This window comes from Oncorhynchus mykiss, chromosome 10 (assembly GCF_057628025.1).
Source record: "Oncorhynchus mykiss isolate SJ-2025 chromosome 10, ASM5762802v1, whole genome shotgun sequence".
In the NCBI taxonomy this organism is placed as follows: domain Eukaryota; kingdom Metazoa; phylum Chordata; class Actinopteri; order Salmoniformes; family Salmonidae; genus Oncorhynchus; species Oncorhynchus mykiss.
Window position 1 is genome coordinate 12,590,338 of NC_143031.1, and position 23,107 is coordinate 12,613,444.

The 23,107-nt window shown below is 42.9% G+C and overlaps 1 protein-coding gene across 1 annotated transcript; it reads right to left on the reverse strand.

Moving 5' to 3' along the window:
• Positions 1–626: 626 nt before the first annotated feature.
• On the reverse strand, positions 627–22,196 carry LOC110533352 (E3 ubiquitin-protein ligase RNF14). The gene is given in 9 exon segments (XM_021617465.3): positions 627–1,520; positions 1,705–1,835; positions 10,304–10,429; positions 10,431–10,477; positions 10,622–10,850; positions 10,929–11,453; positions 11,547–11,677; positions 11,782–11,940; positions 21,999–22,196. Coding segments are annotated over 8 exon segments (1,398 nt in total). The 5' UTR covers positions 11,933–11,940; positions 21,999–22,196; the 3' UTR covers positions 627–1,462.
• Between the last annotated feature and the right edge of the window lie 911 nt (positions 22,197–23,107).

Below are 23,107 nucleotides of genomic sequence, written 5' to 3' on the forward strand. Positions count from 1 at the left end.
CTGCTCAGACCCCAACCACGGATCATCAAAAGCTGTGCTATAAATTCTCGGACAACCCAAAGATTCCTAGGTGCCCTTCCAGACTCCCTCCGCCTACCCAAGGATGTCGGAGTACAAAAATCAGTTAACCACCTAACTGGGGAACTAAATTTAACCTTGCGTAATACCCTAGATTCAGTCGCTCCCCTAAAAGCGTTTCAATCGGTTACATCACTTGCTCTGAGACCTTGAAGTAGTGGTTCCGGCAAGGCCGCGGCTTTTGTGGAGCGATGGGTAACGATGCTTTGTGGGTGACTGTTGTTGATGTGTGCAGAGGGTCCCTGGTTCGCGCCCGGGTATGGGCGAGGGGACGATCTAAAATTATACTGTTACATATGCATAAAGTGTATAAACTGGCAAAAAAAAAGCATGCACTTAGTTGTTCTACGCATAGTCAGGAAGGCGTGAGATTACATGCATTTTCAAGTACAACGTTAATAACAATGGCTCGAAGATATAAGGATGCTCCTACGAAGGTTCTAACGATTAATGTAGCCTTAAAACACTTCGTTAACCGGGCCATGGACAGGAAGTTGATTGGCTGTAATCACACGTTCACTGTTAATAGAGTGTGACAAAACAAGGAGTCCAATCGCCATAAAACATGTATTGAGAAACAGGCAAAATGTCCTAGAACCCCCATCATAAAATCAAAACAGTCGTTTATATGGTTATTAAAACACAAGAAAACCACTTTTTGGATGAAAATCATAATGTGAGGTAGTAACTAGGAAATGTGATTAAGGACTAATCTTTTTGTACTGAAAAAAATATGTAACTAATCAGTGAGTGTACCTTTGGTGAAAAAGGAACAAAAAAAAGTGTGTCTAAAAATCCTATTCCAGCAACATAACATTAAATATTAGACATTGGCTGAATGTCACATTTGGCAACGCTATATTTACCTTTTTCACATCAAGTTGTTAGCTCATGGTTTGGATGGTATCCGGGTGTACACATATTCTTCCACATAGATTTTAACTCATGATCAAAATAAATAGTAAAAACTTCCAAAAATGTTGTTCTCCATTCTTGATTATAAGATTTCACCCCCAGATCCCAGAATTTTCTTTTCAAATTGAGATTGATAAAACATGGCAACATTATCTGTTCAAATCATCTAAACTCAGCATTAGAACTGTAACCCATCACATTAGAACGCCGTCTTCACGAGCATGCTTTCAGAAAAATACTGGCCCTGAGTATTTGACTTCTGTATGGAGTAAGGTAATGTGCCTGTATAAGCTGGGAATCACTCTCTGCTAGCCAGTTAACCATTAGAAATGACTGATATATTTTGGCATAGTAAATGCCTGATCAATGATGGTGAGAAATGGTGGCGTTGGCTAAATCCATATGCAGTTTGTGTAGTGAGGGTGAGATAAATTGCAAACAAACGAAGCACACTGAGGTATTGCACACATCAGTCCTCTTCATCACTCAAGGCATCATCTTCATCAATATCCACACCCTGGAACAGCCTATAAAACACCAAAGAAACACATAAGTAAAATGTCATTTTTACTCATTATGAAGTCAATAAAAGGTTAGATAAACATTCTATGAGCATAATCCTGATTTATCGTACATCTAAATGGCCACACAAAGCCAAACTTCAATGAAGCCTTCCAAAAAAGGAAAGAGGACAATAACAAAGCTACTCACTGGTTGTAGCAAGGCGAGGAGGGGTTATTGAAGTGGCTGTAGGGGTTGACAAGTGTGAGCTGGCCCAGACACAGCCAGCAGAAGTACTGCTTACACGAGGTGCAAGTCATCTTATTGCAGCCATCTACCTTCTACACAGAGAAACCAGAGAAGATGATCAATCAAATTAACCTATATATAGAATCATGGGGGTTAAAACAACCCAAAAAATCCCATGACTGAATCTTGTCAGATCGATTGTCTGGGTCCAAGTTAACCTCCGCTTCATGTTAGAAAGTCACGACCATCATAGTTAAGGAAAGAAGATCATTTTGTACTGATTCGAGTCCCCTTGCTTAAGGGGTCCGTGGTCCTCCTTGGGATAAATGTTTATGTAGAAGGACTGAGAAGCTCAGTTCAGGTGACATTCTACTCCAGAATTAATTAAAATAAAATGCTAAAATATAAATTCCACTTCCAGAAATTGGCCCAATAACAATTATTTTACCATATTGGACCATGTATATAGCTTATTCATATTCTATATTATCAAATGCGCTATTAGCAATAAGAAGGAATACCTGTAGCCCAAATGATGGTTATATCCACGGGGCAGACGGGTTTAGGGCCATGAAATATTGTGTGGATGAAGGGTGGGTGGGTGGCATGCGAGTTTAATAAAGAGAAAATAATACCTTAAAAAAATCCATGAGTCTATAATTCTTGTTCAATTTATATGCTACAGATTTTTTTCTTACATCATTTTCAACTGTCTGGCAATAGTGTGTAAGCCTAAACTTTAGGCTTACACACACTACTGTACGCGCGCAAAATAGCCTACACTTTTGGAGACGCGCAGAAAAAGTTCATGTCGATCCACAGAGGCAAAAAGGACAATGTCAGAGTTGACAATAAAGAGGGCAAAAAAAGGAATGTTTGGGAAAGATGTGGTGAAATTGTAAAAGAGGATGATAGCAGTGAGGTTACAGTACGTGATGGTTGTGAAGCGCTACAAAAATCTGACATTCAAAGATGGGGACTTCAAACAGGCCTATGCCACGTCAAGGGAACTGTAGCCTAGACACTGACTGTTATGAGGATTCTGTGTTATGCACTATAGCCCGTTACCATATACAGTGCCTTGCGAAAGTATTCGGCCCCCTTGAACTTTGCGACCTTTTGCCACATTTCAGGCTTCAAACAAAGATATAAAACTGTATTTTTTTGTGAAGAATCAACAACAAGTGGGACACAATCATGAAGTGGAACGACATTTATTGGATATTTTAAACTTTTTTTAACAAATCAAAAACTGAAAAATTGGGCGTGCAAAATTATTCAGCCCCTTTACTTTCAGTGCAGCAAACTCTCTCCAGAGGTTCAGTGAGGATCTCTGAATGATCCAATGTTGACCTAAATGACTAATGATGATAAATACAATCCAACTGTGTGTAATCAAGTCTCCGTATAAATGCACCTGCACTGTGATAGTCTCAGAGGTCCGTTAAAAGCGCAGAGAGCATCATGAAGAACAAGGAACACACCAGGCAGGTCCGAGATACTGTTGTGAAGAAGTTGAAAGCCGGATTTGGATACAAAAATATTTCCCAAGCTTTAAACATCCCAAGGAGCACTGTGCAAGCGATAATATTGAAATGGAAGGAGTATCAGACCACTGCAAATCTACCGAGACCTGGCCGTCCCTCTAAACTTTCAGCTCATACAAGGAGAAGACTGATCAGAGATGCAGCCAAGAGGCCCATGATCACTCTGGATGAACTGCAGAGATCTACAGCTGAGGTGAGAGACTCTGTCCATAGGACAACAATCAGTTGTATATTGCACAAATCTGGCCTTTATGGAAGAGTGGCAAGAAGAAAGCCATTTCTTAAAGATATCCATAAAAAGTGTCGTTTAAGTTTGCCACAAGCCACCTGGGAGACACACCAAACATGTGGAAGAAGGTGCTCTGGTCAGATGAAACCAAAATTGAACTTTTTGGCAACAATGCAAAACGTTATGTTTGGCGTAAAAGCAACACAGCTGAACACACCATCCCCACTGTCAAACATGGTGGTGGCAGTATCATGGTTTGGGCCTGCTTTTCTTCAGCAGGGACAGGGAAGATGGTTAAAATTGATGGGAAGATGGATGGAGCCAAATACAGGACCATTCTGGAAGAAAACCTGATGGAGTCTGCAAAAGACCTGAGACTGGGACGGAGATTTGTCTTCCAACAAGACAATGATCCAAAACACAAAGCAAAATCTACAATGGAATGGTTCAATAATAAACATATCCAGGTGTTAGAATGGCCAAGTCAAAGTCCAGACCTGAATCCAATCGAGAATCTGTGGAAAGAACTGAAAACTGCTGTTCACAAATGCTCTCCATCCAACCTCACTGAGCTCGAGCTGTTTTGCAAGGAGGAATGGGAAAAAATGTCAGTCTCTCGATGTGCAAAACTGATAGAGACATACCCCAAGCGACTTACAGCTGTAATCGCAGCAAAAGGTGGCGCTACAAAGTATTAACTTAAGGGGGCTGAATAAATTTGCACGCCCAATTTTTCAGTTTTTGATTTGTTAAAAAAGTTTGAAATATCCAATAAATGTTGTTCCACTTCATGATTGTGTCCCACTTGTTGTTGATTCTTCACAAAAAAATACAGTTTTATATCTTTTTGTTTGAAGCCTGAAATGTGGCAAAAGGTCGCAAAGTTCAAGGGGGCCGAATACTTTCGCAAGGCACTGTATGTGATTGAATATTATCTGCTCTTGGCTTGTGTGGATGTATGTATGTGTTATGCAACATAGCGGACTTGAAACATTGTTAACAGTTTCAGGGCCATGGGCCTTTCTCATGATGGAAAAATACAGAATAACATGAAGACAGGAACTGTGCAATGAGTTGGGGGAGGCACATTCAGAACGTAGTGCTGCAAGAACAAACGGTCTTTTGTTAGATAACAGGAGCCAGGTGCCTGATAACTGTATATTCTACACAGCTACAACACTGACCGCTGAAGCGCTTAGGGGGCTGGGACCAGCTCTGCGCCAACAATCAACGATAGGCTGGGTGAGTCTAAACCACGCCCAGTCTCTAATCTGACAGGCCGGCTCGGAAGCAGGAACTATTTCTGTCAGAGTATATTTATAATATCTTTGTCAAGAACAAGTCAGTTCTCTGTTTGCCCAATACGAAAATTGCATTTACCACTTATTGCTTAGCTAATAAAAAATACATTGCATACAATCGGTGACCCATTGTCATATTTATCCTGATACCAGATTCGAATTGATGCGACCCTAACACTGTGTCTATAACTGCTCACATAGCCTTAATATTAACTCCTGCAGAATTAAGTATTTATTGCAGTAAAATGATACACCAGATGTAGGCAACATTTTGACTTGGGAACAGGAGTGGAGAAATATGATTGATTTATTTCAGCATCTTGAGAGAATGAGCAGTTAGCTAGGCCTATAGTCTGTAGGAGGTGCCATCTTTATCAGCATTATAAAAACAGATAGCATTTCAACTACAAAATATGCATCCAAGCAGAACTAAAATCTTACCAGAAACATGTTGGGCCGTTGAAACAGCCTTCTAATTCCTTAAACTGGTCAAACTAATTTTACACAGAAAGTCTTAACTGATTATATATGTGAAGTCGGAAGTTTACATACATTTAGGTTGGAGTCATTAAAACTAGTTTTTCAACCACTCCACAAATTTCTTGTTAACAAACTATAGTTTTGGCAAGTCGGTTAGGACATCTACTTTTGTGCACGACACACGTCATTTTTACAACAATTGTTTACAGACATATTATTTCACTGTATCACAATTCCAGTGGGTCAGAAGTTTACATACACTAAGTTGACTGTGCCTTTAAACAGCTTGGAAAATTCCAGAAAATTATGTCATGGCTTTAGAAGCTTCTGATTGACTCAAATGATGTCAATTAGCCTATTGAAGGTGAACCTGTGGATGTATTTCAAGGCCTACCTTCAAACTCAGTTCCTCTTTGCTTGACATCATGGGATAACGAAAGAAATCAGCCAAGACTAAGACAAAAAATTGGAGACCTCCATAAGTCTGGTTCATCCTTGGGAGCAATTTTCAAACGCCTGAAGGTACCACGTTCATCTGTAAAACAATAGTATGCAAGTATAAACACCATGGGATCACACAGCCGTCATACCGCTCAGGAAGGAGACGTGTTCTGTCTCCAAGAGATGAACGTACTTCGGTACGAAAAGTGCAAATCAATCCCAGAACAACAGCAAAGGACCTTGTGAAGATGCTGGAGGAAACAGGTGCAAAAGTATCTATATCCACAGTAAAAACGAGTCTTATATCGACATTACCTAAAAAAGGAAGAAGCCACTGCTCCAAAACCGCCATAAAAAAAGCCAGACTACGGTTTGCAACTGCACATGGGGACAATGACCATCGTTATAATGACCATCGTTATGACCATCGCCATAATGATCACTGTTATGTTTGGAAGAAAAATGGGGAGGCTTGCAAGCCGAAGAACACCATCCCAAACGAAGCACGGGGGTGGCAGCATCATGTTGTGGGGGTGCTTTGCTGCAGGAGGGACTGGTGCACTTCACAAACTAGATGGCATCATGAGGGAGGAAAATTGTGTGGATATATTGAAGCAACATCTCAAGACATCAGTCAAAAAGTTAAAGCTTGGGCGCAAATGGGTCTTCCAAATGGACAATGACCCCAAGCATACTTCCAAAGTTGTGGCAAAATGGCTTAAGGACAACAAAGTCAAGGTATTGGAGTGGCCATCACAAAGCCCTGACCTCAATCCTATAGAAAATTTGAGGGCAGAACTGAAAAAGCGTGTGCGAGCAAGGAGGCCAACAAACCTGACTCAGTTACACCAGCTCTGTCAGGAGGCATGGTTCAAAATTCACCCAACTTATTGTGGGAAGCTTGTGGAAGGCTACCTGAAAAACATTTGACCCAAGTTAAACAATTTAAAGGCAATGCTACCAAATACTAATTGTGTGTATGTAAACTTCTGACCCACTGGGAATGTGATGAAAGAAATAAAAGCTGAAATAAATCATTCTCTACTATTATTCTGACATTTCACATTCTTAAAATGAAGTGGTGATCTTAACTGACCTAAGACAATGCATTTTACTAGGATTAAATGTCAGGAATTGTGTAAAACTGAGTTTAAATTTACTTGGCTAAGGTGTATGTAAACGTCCGACTTCAACTGTGTGTGTGCGTGTGCGTGTATGTATGTATGTATGTATGTACACATACCTCATTTTCTCCCAAGTCCCTAAAAGTATTTTTCTATGCTGCATGTATATAATTATAAGTTTACTAAAAACAGCCTAATAAAAAGGTCAGAAATTCTAAGAAACATATCTAAAGTCAACAACAAATCCTGCAAGCCCGGTGTAAAGATATCTTCCTGCAGTCTCGGACTGTAGCCTTGGGACCTCAGATTTTCACTTTACCACATACAGGCATAGTCTGCATTTACCCCATTGGACACATCCTGATGTATATATTTATAATAAATGAATAACAATCACCAGTATTCACTCAGTTTGTTTTTTATTTTTGTTTGTTTCTATTACAAAGTATGTCATTACCTTTAAGAGCTCTGTTGGGCAGCTGAGCCTAAACCACGCTGCTGGAAACTCCCTGCACCACGCTGCTGGAAACTCCCTGCACCACGCTGCTTCCTAAACCACGCTGCTTCCTAAACCACGCTGCTTTCTAAACCACGCTGCTGGAAACTCCTAAACCACGCTGCTGGAAACTCCTAAACCACGCTGCTGGAAACTCCTAAACCACGCTGCTGGAAACTCCTAAACCACGCTGCTGGAAACGGCGCTAGAAACGCTGCTAGAAACGGCTAAACCACGCCGCTGGAAACGCCTAAACCACGCTGCTGGAAACGCCTAAACCACGCTGCTGGAAACGCCGCTAGAAACGCCTAAACCACGCTGCTGGAAACGCCGCTAGAAACGCCTAAACCACGCCGCTGGAAACGCCTAAACCACGCCGCTGGAAACGCCTAAACCACGCCGCTGGAAACGCCTAAACCACGCCGCTGGAAACGCCTAAACCACGCCGCTGGAAACGCCTAAACCACGCCGCTGGAAACGCCTAAACCACGCCGCTGGAAACGCCTAAACCACGCCGCTGGAAACGCCTAAACCACGCCGCTGGAAACGCCTAAACCACGCCGCTGGAAACGCCTAAACCACGCCGCTGGAAACGCCTAAACCACGCCGCTGGAAACGCCTAAACCACGCCGCTGGAAACGCCTAAACCACGCCGCTGGAAACGCCTAAACCACGCCGCTGGAAACGCCTAAACCACGCCGCTGGAAACGCCTAAACCACGCCGCTGGAAACGCCTAAACCTTGCCGCTGGAAACGCCTAAACCACGCCGCTGGAAACGCCTAAACCACGCCGCTGGAAACGCCTAAACCACGCCGCTGGAAACGCCTAAACCACGCCGCTGGAAACGCCTAAACCACGCTGCTGGAAACGCCTAAACCACGCCGCTGGAAACGCCTAAACCACGCCGCTGGAAACGCCTAAACCACGCCGCTGGAAACGCCTAAACCACGCCGCTGGAAACGCCTAAACCACGCCGCTGGAAACGCCTAAACCACGCTGCTGGAAACGCCTAAACCACGCTGCTGGAAACGCCTAAACCACGCCGCTGGAAACGCCTAAACCACGCTGCTGGAAACGCCTAAACCACGCTGCTGGAAACGCCTAAACCACGCCGCTGGAAACGCCTAAACCACGCTGCTGGAAACGCCTAAACCACGCTGCTGGAAACGCCTAAACCACGCTGCTGGAAACGCCGCTAGAAACGCCTAAACCACGCTGCTGGAAACGCCGCTAGAAACGCCTAAACCACGCCGCTGGAAACGCCTAAACCACGCCGCTGGAAACGCCTAAACCACGCCGCTGGAAACGCCTAAACCACGCCGCTGGAAACGCCTAAACCACGCCGCTGGAAACGCCTAAACCACGCCGCTGGAAACGCCTAAACCACGCCGCTGGAAACGCCTAAACCACGCCGCTGGAAACGCCTAAACCACGCCGCTGGAAACGCCTAAACCACGCCGCTGGAAACGCCTAAACCACGCTGCTGGAAACGCCTAAACCACGCTGCTGGAAACGCCTAAACCACGCTGCTGGAAACGCCTAAACCACGCTGCTGGAAACGCCTAAACCACGCTGCTGGAAACGCCGCTAGAAACGCCTAAACCACGCTGCTGGAAACGCCGCTAGAAACGCCTAAACCACGCCGCTGGAAACGCCTAAACCACGCTGCTGGAAACGCCTAAACCACGCCGCTGGAAACGCCTAAACCACGCCGCTGGAAACGCCTAAACCACGCCGCTGGAAACGCCTAAACCACGCCGCTGGAAACGCCTAAACCACGCTGCTGGAAACGCCTAAACCACGCTGCTGGAAACGCCTAAACCACGCTGCTGGAAACGCCTAAACCACGCTGCTGGAAACGCCTAAACCACGCCGCTGGAAACGCCTAAACCACGCTGCTGGAAACGCCTAAACCACGCCGCTAGAAACGCCTAAACCACGCCGCTAGAAACGCCTAAACCACGCCGCTGGAAACGCCTAAACCACGCTGCTGGAAACTCCGGTTGTAAAACAATGCCAACATGCAATTGAAGGAGAAGATAAATAAACATGGTAGCAATGGAAAACTAAGACCCAGTCTTTTTTCTTATGACTAAAACTGCTTTCAAAGTGTTTTCTCGCGATTGCATTAAGAATTGTAGTACATTGACAGCTTGTCAGAATAAAATATTCCTCTCGAGGCGCATGTATCTCGCATAAAAAGACAACAAGCCGACTAGGTAAATAGGTCAACTATTATACTATGGGGTTGTCCTATTTAGTTTTAACATTATATGGCAAAAATAGAAGCACTGGAAAGTTCCATTCTGAGTGATAAAGTATAGGTTTTTGAATGACTTAGCCAGCAGCTACAGTCCGAGATGAGAGCTGTGGTGATGTGTATTACAGACTTTCATTCCTTTCATCTGATCATCAGTGTCGTCAACAATCATGCATGTCAGTTCAGTGCACACAGCATGACAGAGAAAATAAAATATTTCAGAATACATTTATCTGGGAATATATTTCATAGAAGTCTGTATTAGGCCGAGTCACCTCCACGAGTGCAGAGATTGTTATTGGACATCTACAATGATCTCAAAAACGACCTCTTCAGAATCCATATGATGGAACTTTAACCTTTGGGATCGGGTCAAAGAGAGGGTGTTTAATATCTGTTCTGTTTCACACATGTACAAGTGTGTGGTGTTTTTTGCATATCAAACTCCCCTGGAGACACTCCGATAGGGGTCATGGGGTCAGCCATTATTGATGGCGACCCGGGAGAAATTGCCTTGCTCAATAGCAAATTAACAAATGTGTTTTACTGGGGATTCGAACTAGTAAGATTTTGGTTACTGGCCGAACGCTCTAACCGCTAGGCTACTCGCAACCTCATGTAGGAGCAGCAAAACATATCCAAACTAAATAACACAGTCTTCTTGTGCAGAGCGCAACATACCTGTATGTTAGTGCCACAGCGCGGGCAACCTTTACAGTTCTCATAGAGCCAGTCCCTGCTGAAGGACTCCTCCACGGCACGCTGGATAACCCGCTTCCCAAAACGCTGCTCCGTGAACTTCTTCCCCCTCGGCACTGGCAGAGATATACTCATCCCTTAGGCCTCGCAGCTCATCTACATAGCAGGAGCGAGAGGCCCCTCTTAATACCAAAACCATTATTCTAACCTCTATTTAGATTGTGCACAGCATATAACTCATTAACATGTCAGGTAATATAATATAGACTATGTAATACAATGTACAATTATTTCCTTTACCTGCTGTGACCTTGCAGTGGGACAGGCCGTGGTATCCACGTTTGCAGAGGGTGCAGAAGGCGTACTGACAGGCAGGGCAGATGCCCATGGTGGTGTCTGGCTCCACCATCACAGCCTGGCAGCAGGACTGGCGAGGGCAGTACACCACATCAGCCATCAGATCCAGGCTGGACTGAAGCAGGAGACGGTCATAACGAGTAAACAACTCCTCCCCGACAAGGAGCTTGACCTGTACAAGGGGCAGTGTATTAGTCGTCACTCATAAGAGGACCATAAGAGCTCATTAAAGAGTTGAGTCAAAAGTTACCTGAGAGGGCATAGCCAAGGAGGTGCACTTGGGCTCGGGGCAGTTAAGACACTGAACGTTGCCGTCGCGGATCTGAATCCCGAAGTACTCTGTCATGCAGGCCTTGCAGTACACGTGCTGGCATTCCTTGAAGCACAGGCAGCTCGAGCCCAGCTTCTCCATGAGGCAGATGCTACAGCAGAACGCCTTGCCGTCAAACACCTTCTGCCTTTGAACTTCGTCAAAGTCCAGTAGCTGAGGTAGGATATCAGTACAGGGGTCCACCACCAGCACAGCACGGGGGTCCAGCTCCAGCAGAGACTCCAGTTTGCCTTCCTCCCCGATTATAGTCCCTGCCCGCTTCACAGCAGCCTTGCTTCTCTTCGAGTCAACCGGAGCCTTGCCTGCCTTAACAACCTCTAGTGGAGACTTGACATCCAGGAAGGCAAACGCCTCCTCCTTGAGGAACTGGATCCATTTGTAGAGGACAACACAGCGCTGGTTCTCCCCCCACAGCTCATCCAGACGCTTGCAGAGAGAAGTCATCTGAGGGGTAGAAAAAAAGGGTTTGTCAGGAAGACAAGGGGAATGTTGTTGAAAGATGTTATTTGATTTCTTACAATGGTGCGTCTGCCTCACCTGGTCCCTTGACAGCCATTTGGAACTTAGTGTATAGACCGGAGATGAGGAGGAAGGGTAGTCGGCAGGAAGTTCAAAGTTAAGCACCAGGGGAGGTAGGAAAGATACGTCATATTCTGTGTGCTTGTCTCCTGACAGAAAGAAACACATTCAATTTCAGGTTAATGTTGATTAAAAAAAAGAAAAAAAAAGGAACAAGTAGTATTAATGTAGAGGAAAGGAAACACATCCTTACCTTTGACTATCAACTTGAAATTAGGAGGAAGTTCAAGGCATAGTTGTATTTCTCCGCCTTGTGCCGATTCAGCTCCGTGAAACTCCTCTTCGTCGTAAATACTCGCTAGAGCAAGCAGCTCATCCTTCTGCGCTGCCTGGTCCTCCGACATTCACATTCCTGTGAGGCAACAACAGTAAAACTAAACCATAGAAAGAAGAATGAATAGAACGTCGCCATTCATGTCAATGATGGTATGATGGGTGGACTGGTGGCCATTGCGAGTGTACCTATAGGAGCAAAGCAGGAAGTTTACCTATCAATCTGTGCTGTCTTCAGTCAACCACAGATTATCCGTTATATATATATATATACACACAACTGATACTGTAGTGGCCACTCTAGCAATGAAAATAAATGTCTTCAAAAATGGAAGGCAGTCATGAGGCAAGACTAGGTGGGACCATTTTAGCCAATGACAGGGCAGATACGCCAGCAACTTTAATATTCACGTTGACTAAGAGACTGACTCCAAGACCACTGAATTGATAAATCTTTTGAGCTCTATGGACTTGTTATCCAACATGTTACTGGGCCCACCCAGAACCGTGGCCGTACTCTGGACCTGGTTATTACCAAGGGGCTTTCTATTGGACCTGGTTATTACCAAGGGGCTTTCTATTGGACCTGGTTATTACCAAGGGGCTTTCTATTGGACCTGGTTATTACCAAGGGGCTTTCTATTGGACCTGGTTATTACCAAGGGGCTTTCTATTGGACCTGGTTATTACCAAGGGGCTTTCTATTGGATCTGGTTATTACCAAGGGGTTTTCTATTGATATATCCTCTATTGTTGATGTTGCTTTATCTGATCACCACTGTCTTTTTTACTACCTTGTTGCCCATAACACAGGGTAATACTGAACGCATTATTAAGAAACACTATCTTATCTCTGAAGTTGCTACAGAATCACCTATTATGCCTGCCTCTCGTGATGATTTAGCTGATAACTTTAATAGTAAATTAAGGGCAACCATTGATGCCATAACTCCAGTACGGTTGAAAAAGGCCACTTCCAATCGGAGAGCGCCTTGGATGAGTGAGGAAACTAATAAATTACACAAAGACAGAGCAGAAGTGGAGAAAGTCATAGTTGCAGGTCCATTATGATATTCTGATAGATCAACTAGGCAAATATAACAAGGCAATTTGAAATGTCAGACGTGCACATTTTTCTAACTTCATCACTATTATTCAGACTAATTAGAGAGTGCTCTTCTCGACCATCACTATTATTCAGACTAATTAGAGAGTGCTCTTCTCGACCATTGATGGCCTGATAAATTAGGGCTGGGTGATATATTGAATAAATTCAAATGTATGTTTTTGCGCAAAATTCCAAAATGTCCGTTTTGCAAGAATCAAGGTTTTTATTATTTTTCATTTTTATATCTGCTTGTTCTCATGTTGTCTAAACTCCTTTGCTCCTCTGGGCACCTTGCCATTTACACCAGAGATCTGTATATAATGACAAGATGCATATCTCCACCCTAACAATGGGAGTCGTTGTCCCAAATGTGGAAAGGCAGGCAATATAAGCTTAGGTCCAAAAAAAGCCCATAGAAATGCATTGGCCTTATTTTAGCAAGAGTGAAACCTCTCGCTGCGCCTCTTCCTTTTTGGTTTACACGCACCAAGCCCCTCCCCCTGCCTCTCACGCCAACAAAGTTGAGAGATCACATCTTCCTCTCTGACAAGTAGTTTCAACAAGGGCTGGGCAATATGGGCTAAAAATTGAATAATTTTTTTTTTTAACTTATGTGCGATTCACTAATATATATCTCACACACACACACACCTTTCTTTAAATAAGTTTGACTATTAAAACAGGTAAAATACACTGCATTTCACCAGTCAGCAATAATCTAATGAATGCAGGGCTTGTGAAGTTATACCTAGGCTAAATATAAGCCTTCCACAACCATAAGGCCCAATAATAATTTAATTAATCATTTCTCCTGCTTTTTTTGTTTTTGCAATAGTCACTAATCTGGCTTTCAAGTCGGTCTCTGAAAATGTCATTTTTTGTTACAAATGTAACTAGAACCATGCATAATGCACATTCACTAATAGTGACAAACTTCTTGTAGCAGGCATTAGGCTATAGAGAATGAACACAGGTCTCATCAACTATTTCTCAAGCCCATGTGATAGTGATTAGCCAGCTAATCTTTAGATTTCAAGTTTAGCCAACTTGACTAGACAGCCAAAGATTGTTATACTAGCTAAAATACTGCTAGCAGTACGTGGTACCCCAATGCTGCGAGTGACAAACTGATAATTAATTTATCCAGAATCAATGTTCATTAATACTTGTTTTAGTAGTGTCTGCTCTGCACCCAATTTGAGTAGTTGAGACATAAAAAGGGTATCGTTAGAAAAGTGTACTTATCCTTTTACACTAAAATAATGTCTCAATGCGTTGGTGTCCATATGACAGATTCTGTTGGACCAAAGCTGAAATGCAAATGCAAGCGAGTTGAAAGTAAATATTTCAGCTTTTATTTTCATAGGATTTTTTGTTTTTTCCTGTGATGCACATTGCATTTCATGTATGACATGTTCTGTATAAATAAAGCTTGATTTGATAGCTTACTTCTTGCTCTAATTTTTGTTTGCCTCTTTCTTTGCATCCTCACTGCCCCTGAGTCATACCAATCATTATTAGAGCCAATAAGGGAGAGAAACTGAGAAACAATCAAATCATTTCAGAAAGAGGATCAAACGGTGTGCTTTCTCTCTGGGTATATAGTTAGGGCTCAAAATTAATGGGTGTCATCCATGGATAAACAAAATATGTCTGGGACGGTTCAGATTGTGGGAATGTTCTGGAACGATATTACGAATTGTGCTGAACTATCGCCTACAAAAACACCCCCCAGAGAGAGCGAGACAGACAGCTGCATGTGAGCTCACATTTTTCAACATATTTTTTTACAAAAGGATAGATTTGGAAGTAGATAAACTTGGATTTTTCAGCAGGTACATATCCAGGATGCTACCCTCCAGAGCATGGCCTTTGCTCCAGATCAAAACCTACAACCTAATTTTGACCAAAATTAACCAGAGATTACTGCTGCCAAGGTTTCCTTTTTCCAAGCTATACAGAGGGTGCTCTAGCAAACAAACAACAGAGACCTGAGGACACCAACCAACCTGGAACTGAGTAAATAGTGTTGTTTGATGGTATTTTGAAAGCCCAGAAGAAAAAAGAAAAAAAAAGTAAGTACATGACAATAATATTTTACTTTACGGGGACTGAATGCGGAGTTAAGGCTCCAAGGACAAATTCAATCATCACTAAGGTGTGAATTAAAAGGTGTCGAGGCCTTTGGGCCCAACAAGTGGCAGGAGTCTTTGAAGCATCCTCTGAAGCCCCCTCCTGCTGTTCAAAGACCATTTACTGGCATTTTCTACATTTCTGCCTCCAGAAATAAAAGCTTCTCCCGTTGCCTGCTGCTTGGATGCCACCTGGCGATTTGTTCACCGTCTGCACTGGCCCGTCTCCCCCTGTCTGGTACAGGTACCCCCCCCCCCCACTCCCCCCTCTCTCCCGAGCTTTCGCTCGCCTCCAGCACACGCGCACTGTTGTGGCGAGTGACTCTGAACTTACAACGGCTAGCTCTAAGTAGTTAAGGCCAAGGTGGGGGTGTGGGCCTTTCAGCTGAGGAATGGAAGGCTGGTGCACTTCTCCAGGTTTGGGAAAAGGTCGCAAAACATCGGAAACAAAGATACTTTGAAAAGTTACACTGAAAAGTTTCCTCTCCTTTCATCCTGCACACTTAAGGTGAAGGTCTACTTTGGATCAACATCTCTGTGAGATGGCCTTTCCACAAATTTAAATAATCAAGTCAAAGAACAGGTCTTGTCTAACTAATTAGATATCTCACAGACAGTGTCAGACTTGCTGTGTCAAACTACGAGCCAGACTACAGAGCTGATAGTGTGCAATCACAGCCATCACATTGAATGTGTGTGTGGGGAGGGGGATCTCATCCACAGCCATCAGTGTAAGTGAGAATTGCCAGTTTGAAATCTGTTGTAGGCTCTATTGATAACAAAAGGATATGATCTGTGTTGCGTGTTGTTCAAAAAGGGAAAGTGAAACAGTACATGATTGGCTTAGGCCTGTATTTGACTGATTGAGGTTATATATGAATGGTGAATGAGTAATAGGCCTGTATAAATATTGAAAAATGTAATATGACTTAAAATGTTGAATGGTAGTTGCACTTCTGATTATACTATTTGTAATTTGCTTGTGACTGACAGGTAACAAAATAAAGAATGTCAAAGTGGAACTACATTGTGGCCTTGTTTTTTCGTAATTTTTTGCAAACGGTAGATCTTGGTTAACATTTGGACTTGGGATGTGATTAGGCTTGAAAAGGTTGGTGACCACTGTGGTAGACCATTCCATTCTTGTGGGCCGGCTAAGGAGGACTGGTGTCTAACTACCTCTCTCAAAGAGTGCAGTGTATGAAGTCCGAAAATTGTGTCTCAGCCACTGCCTGTCTCCAAGGGAGTACCCCAAGGCTCGATCCTAGGCCCCATGCTCTTCTCAATTTACATCAACAACATAGCTCAGGCAGTAGGATGCTCTCTCATCCATTTATATGCAGATGATACAGTAATACTCAGCTGGCCCCTCCCCAGACTTCGTGTTAAATGCTCTAAAACAAAGCTTTCTTAGTGGCCAACAAGCTTTCTCTACCCTTAACCTTATTCTGAACACCTCCAAAACTAAAGTCATGAGGTTTGGTAAGAAGAATGCCCCTCAGAGGTAGTAATCACTACCTCTGAGGGTTTAGAGCCCAATGTAGTCACCTCATACAAGTACTTGGGAGTATGGCTAGACGGTGCACTGTCCTTCTCTCAGCACATATCAAAGCTGCAGGCTAAGGTTAAATCTAGACTTGGTTTCCTCTATCGTGATCACTCTTCATTCACCCCAGCTGCCAAACTAACCCTGATTCAGATGACCATCCTACCCATGCTAGATTACGGAGACAGAATTTACAGATTGGCAGATCAGGGTGCTCTCAAGCGGCTAGATGTTCTTTACCAGTCGGTCATCAGATTTGCCACCAATTCCCCGTATAGGACACATCACCACACTCTATACTCCTCTGTAAACTGGTCATCTCTGTATATCCGTCGCAAGACCCAATGGTTGATGCTTATTTATAAAACCCTCTTAGGCCTCACTCCCACCTCATATCTACTGCAGCCCTCATCCTCCACATAAAACGCCCATTATGCCAGTCACATTCTGTTAAAGGTCCCCACAGCGCACACATCCCTGGGTCGCTCCTCTTTTCAGTTCACTGCAGCTAGTGACCGGAACGAGCTGCAACAAAACACTCAAACTGGACAGTTTTATCTCAATCTCTTCATTCAAAGACTCAATCACGGACATGACAAACATGACTGGCCTTTAGCCAATATTTATGTAATTAAAAGTCTTGTTATAGTTCGGCTACATTCTCTGGCACCTCCCTCATGTCAGTTAGCATTGGTGTGAACATGAGGCTGTAATCAATATGCATTTATACAACAGGTGGGTTTAATCCTGATTGGTTAAAACCGCATTCCAGCCGGTGTCTATTCCACAAATTGCCACCAGCTAAATCTGATGTTAAAAAAAAATGCCTATTAACTCTGCACCATCTGACTGCGCAATCCACTATCAGCCCAGCCAGGCAACTTATAAACTTGATCTCCATCATAAAAAGCATCTAGACATCTCACATTTCTTTTAGACTAACATTTTGTTTTCAACAGCAAAGATTTGTATAAATAAGTTTCTCCGACATTTGCAACATTGAATTTGTTTAAATATTCAATCTTCTGCTGTCCCATAGTAACGGGAGTCGGGAAGAGACAGTGTTTCTCAGCCAGTCGAAATCATGAATCAGCTGGCATCATTTTTATGGATATATAAAAAATGTAAGTCAATTTAAAAAAAGGAACAATGAAACGCAGCTTGTTTGCCGTCTTTCCAGCTTCAGTTTGAAATGATTGTGTTACTGTAGCTGTGTTAGTTGGCTAGCTCCCCTGCACAACAGTGTCCTGACGAGTGAGCATTTTCTATTCCAGGTGAAATCGCGCTTCATTAGCTCATTGTTATGGATGCATCCAAATAAATGTCACTAGAAAACAGCTTAAACAAATGCAGCTACTTCGCTGTTATTTTGGCTGTACTTTTTGACATGACTAAGTTAGCCGTAGTTGGCTAGCTAGCAAGCATGGGATAAGAACATTGCCAGCCAGTATGGAATATTTAGAATGAACGACTGGGTCGTGTCTCTAGAAACCCTAGATTTGTGACGGGACTAGATCTTGTGGAAGGATGAAATAGTATGAAAATTTGTCAGTCATCACTTGAATATGTTGGTAACCCATTGTATAAAATTGATAATGCCCTCAAAGCCGGTGTTGAGGATATTCCCTGCCCTCAACTTCATCTCGGGCATAACACTCTTGCCAATATTTCCTCCAAACACAGGCTTCTCTGGCATTATTCCTGAAATATCTTTGGCTATAATTTTACATGTAGCCTAACTATTTATATAATTATGCAAAATACAAAAAAATTATATTCCAATGTTGGATTTTTTAGAAACAATAAATTAAAATGTGAATTTCTGACTCAGTTGACAGCACCATTTATCTGTCAGTAGTATGCTACTCTTATTTGCCTTTTAAATCACTATGAATGACCTCGGTCCTATGAGTGGACCCATGTTAGCATATCAAAACATATTTTTTAACTTGGGATGGTTCATCTTCAGTTTGGGACAGATTAAAATTGCACTTTGGGACGGTGACAAGCTAGCTAGCTAACATTGGCCATCAAATTTAAGTCAGGAGAGAGAGTGGCGCGCAGAGGTGAGGCCAGAGAGGAACCAATTAACTCTATTACTAACAAATTATTGATTGATTAATAGTCAAATAAAAATGAACTCTTGATGGATCTCCTCTCTCTCCTTCCCAGTGGGATGGATGGCAGTGGAGGCTGCTGAGGGGAGGACGGCTCATAATAACGGTTGGAATGGAGCAAATGGGTTCGATACCATTCCACCAACAGCGCTCCAGCCATTACCACAAGCCCCAATTATGGTGCCACCAACCTCCTGTGGATGACTCGGACATCAGGCTGCAGCCCCACATTAATTGACATTTTTCTGAAACTGGTTGTCAGTCAGAGGCTGCGTTTATATACTAATTTTGGGGTCTTTAAACCAATTAATTGTTACAAAAGGTAAAGAAAGAAAGTCTCTTTGCAATCAGCAAAAACATGTTGGCGCTTTAAGGGTTAACCAGTGTATCCAGAATAGCACTGGTGAAGCTGTGTCTGTAGGTCATGGTGGTTGGAACAGAGAAAAAATAAAGAAACTCAGCTAGTGGGGATGAGGGCTCACCCTCTGCACACACCTGTTGGTTTTATGTACTGAGCTGATGGGGTGATCCAAATATAATGCCTATTAAGTGGCCTATTTGTTTCTCAAAACCACCACTGGCCATAGAAGGGATTTGCCGATTTGAGATTTAAAGCAATAGAACATCTAAACATTGCATTTTGTTTATGCCACCTTTGTGAATTTGACATTATACTAACAGCAAATCAGAACAATGTATGTCAAGGCACTTAGCCAGCTAAAGTTATATCAAATTTTAATTGGTCACATACACATGGTTAGCAGATGTTAATGCGAGTGTAGCGAAATGCTTGTGCTTCTAGCTCCGACAGTGCAGTAAATATCTAACAATTCCCCAACAACTACCTAATACACACAAATCTAAAGGGATGGAATAAGAATATGTACATATAAATATATGGATAAGCGATGGCCGAGCGGCATAGGTAAGATGCAATAGATGGTATAAGATACAGTGTATTACCCCTATCATCTCATATGTAAGATAAGTAAACATTATTAAAGTGGCATTGTTTAACGTGACAAGTGAGTCTGTAGGCAGCAATAGAGCCCGGTAGGATGCTCTCAATTGTGCATCTGTAAGAGTTTGTCAAGGTTTTAGGTGACAAGCCAAATTTCTTCACCTCGCTGTCTGTGTGAGTGAACCATTTGAGATTATCCGTGGTGTACACCGAGGAACTTAAAATGGGGGTGCTCCCTCTGCTGTTTCCTGAAGTCCACGATCATCGGTTTTGTTGACATTGGGTGAGAGGTTGTTTTCCTGGCACCACACTCAGAGTGCCCTCACCGCCTCCCTTTAGGCTGTCTCGTCGTTGTTGGTAATCAAGCCCACTACTGTTGTGTCGTCTGCAAACTTGATGATTGAGTTGAAGGCGTGCATGGCCACGCAGTCATGGGTGAGGGTGAACAGAGAGTACAAGAGGGGGCTGAGCACGCACCCTTGTGGGGCCCCAGTGTTGAGGGTCAGCAAAGTGGAGATGTTTCCCACCTTCACCACCTGGGGGCAGCCCATCAGAAAGTCCAGGACCCAAATGCACAGGGCGAGGTTGAGACCCAGGGCCTCCAGCTTAATGATGAGCTTGGATGGTACTGTGGGGTTGAATACTTATGTAAGAATGCTGTACATACAGCTCAGCATTCCTCTTGTCCAGATGGGATAGGGCAGTGTGCAGTGTGATGGCGATTGCATCTGTGGACCTGTTGGGGCTAGGGTGGCAGTAAGGTGGATGTGATAGGATCCTTGACTAGTCTCTCAAAGGACTTCATGATGACAAGTGAGTACTACGGGGCAATAGTCATTTAGTTCAGTTATATTTGCCTTCTTGGGGGGGGGGGGGGGGGGGGGGGGTTTATACACAGCTGTGACGATAACTGACAAGAATTCTCTTGGGAGATAATATGGTCTGCATTTGATTGTAAGGAATTCTATGTCAGGTGAACAGGAGTTGATATGTTGTTATGGTTACACCATGAGTCGTTAATCATGAAGCATACACCCCCGCTCTTCTTCCCAGAGAGATGTTTATTTTCTGTCAGCGCGACGCATGAAGAAACCCGGAGGCTGTACCGACTCCGACAACATAGCCCTTGAGATCATATTAGGGCTTAGGGTTGTTACAGAGCTACTTATGAGCATAGTTCTAGTTGAAACTGTGTAGCTTCCATACTAGTTAGTCAGGTAATGTTAACATGTCTGTTAAGATTATAACATTAGATCAGCTTTTCCCCCAAACTCAGTCCTGGGAACCCCAAGGTGTGCATGTGTTGGTTTTTTACACAGCCAATTCAAGTAATCAAAGCTTGATGATTAGTTGTTTCTATGAATCAGCTGTGTAGTGTTAGGGGAAAAACAAAACGTGCACCACTTGGGGTCCCCTGGATTGCATTTGGGAAACCCTGTGTTAGTTGATTCTCTTTAACAAGGGTGTCAAACTCATTCCATGGGGGGGCCATGTCTTCGGTGATAGTTAGGCAGACCAATTAGGATATTTTTTTTCATGAATTGATCTTTTTACCAATCACATCAAAAAAGATCTGATGTAATGTGTCAAAATACCAATTAGTGGGAGAAAAGAAAAATCAGAATTGGGCTGCCAGTCTAAACCTAACTATCACAGCCAGTGTAACTTTATAGAAAACAAAAAAACAGCTGACATGTCCCTCCATGGAATGAGTTTGACACCCCTGTTAAAGAGAATCAACTCACAGGGTGTCCCAAAAGCAGTCCCAGGGACCCAAGGGGTGCACGTTTTGGTTTTTGCCCTACTACACAGCTGATTCAAAGGAACAACTAATCATCAAGCTTTGATTATTTGAATCCGATGTGTAGTGCTAAAGCAAAAACGTCCACCCCTGGACTGAGTTTGGGTAAAAACGTATCTAACGTTATCTAGCTAGAAACGTTAACTGACTAACAAGTATGGAAGCTAGCAACCGACACGGCTTCAACTAGAAAGAACTATGTAGAGTGGCTCAGTAACAACCCTAGGCCCTAACACGATCTCAATGGCTAACTGCCTTGACCGACGTATTGATAGTAGCTAAATTAGCTAACTAATGTTAACAGCATACTAGTAGGTAACTCACTAGTTACCGTTTGTTAGGCTAGAAATGTTCGCCTACACACCTTCATTTGTTAGCTATAGTAGCTATCATGAGTAATCAGTCACTGGTTAAAAGATGTAGATTACAAGCATTTTCTGAGATCGTGGTAATGTAACTATGTGTTATTTACCTTATATTCCAGCCCCACTAAAGACTTTTGGATGATGACATACTTCTGTCGCGTTCCAGACAATGCGGAAACTCCCGACTGGAAACTCGTTGGAAGATGATGCTGTGTTCAAGACAAATCGGACATTTCCGACCTGGAAACAAACTCGTTGGTACGCATAATGGAGCGTCCTTAGATCTGCCAGGTAATGGGGTGGAGTGAATGGTATCAAACACATGGACACCATGTATGTGTTAGATGCCATTCCATTTATTCCATTATTGTGAGCCGTCTTCCCCAATTAAGGTGCCACCGGCTGCCTGACCCGCAGGATGCCGGTGCGGAGTGACCATGTTGTGGAGTTCAGCCTTAACCCAAGGGTAAATTATGACCCCCAAGTGGCCAAACGTCCTCATTTCGAAACCCTTTTTTTGATCCTGCAATTCAAGGTTGTCAAACAACTAGTTACTGACAAAAAAAACATTATTTACAATGATTTCTGTAGTAATATGGCGGAATTAAAATGAATCTATTTTGTATATTAGTGGTGCCACTAAACTGAAAATGTGGACTCAATAGTAAACTGTGTGATAAAAGCACCAAATTTCACACAGATGTAGAAAGAGAGATGGGTGTGGCAGCCACTATAACTAAAAAATAACTCAAAGATGTAAATATATATTTAGCTTCCAGTCAAGGTCTCTATACCGAGTCGAGTCTCATCTTTCAGATGCAATTGGAACTGAGTTCATAGCCCATATCATTCCAAAGTTAGAGCTACAAGTCTGTCACCGGCACCCATTTCTTTCCAAAGTTAGAGCAAAAAGTCTAACTGGCAGTGCAAATGCAATCTTAGGTCATACCGGTATGTCACATTAGCTCAATCGCCAATTTCTCAGCCTCTGACTGGTATTCATTCAAAGTGTTGCATTTGTGTGACAGATAAATGCTCATAAGTGGCTAGGATGAAATTTATCAAAATATCTGTTAAAAACATGAAAAATATTTTTAAAAACATCAAATTTCACTATAAATGTGAACATTTTAAAATACACTGCTCAAAAAATAAATAAAGGGAACACTTAAACAACACAATGTAACTCCAAGTCAATCACACTTCTGTGAAATCA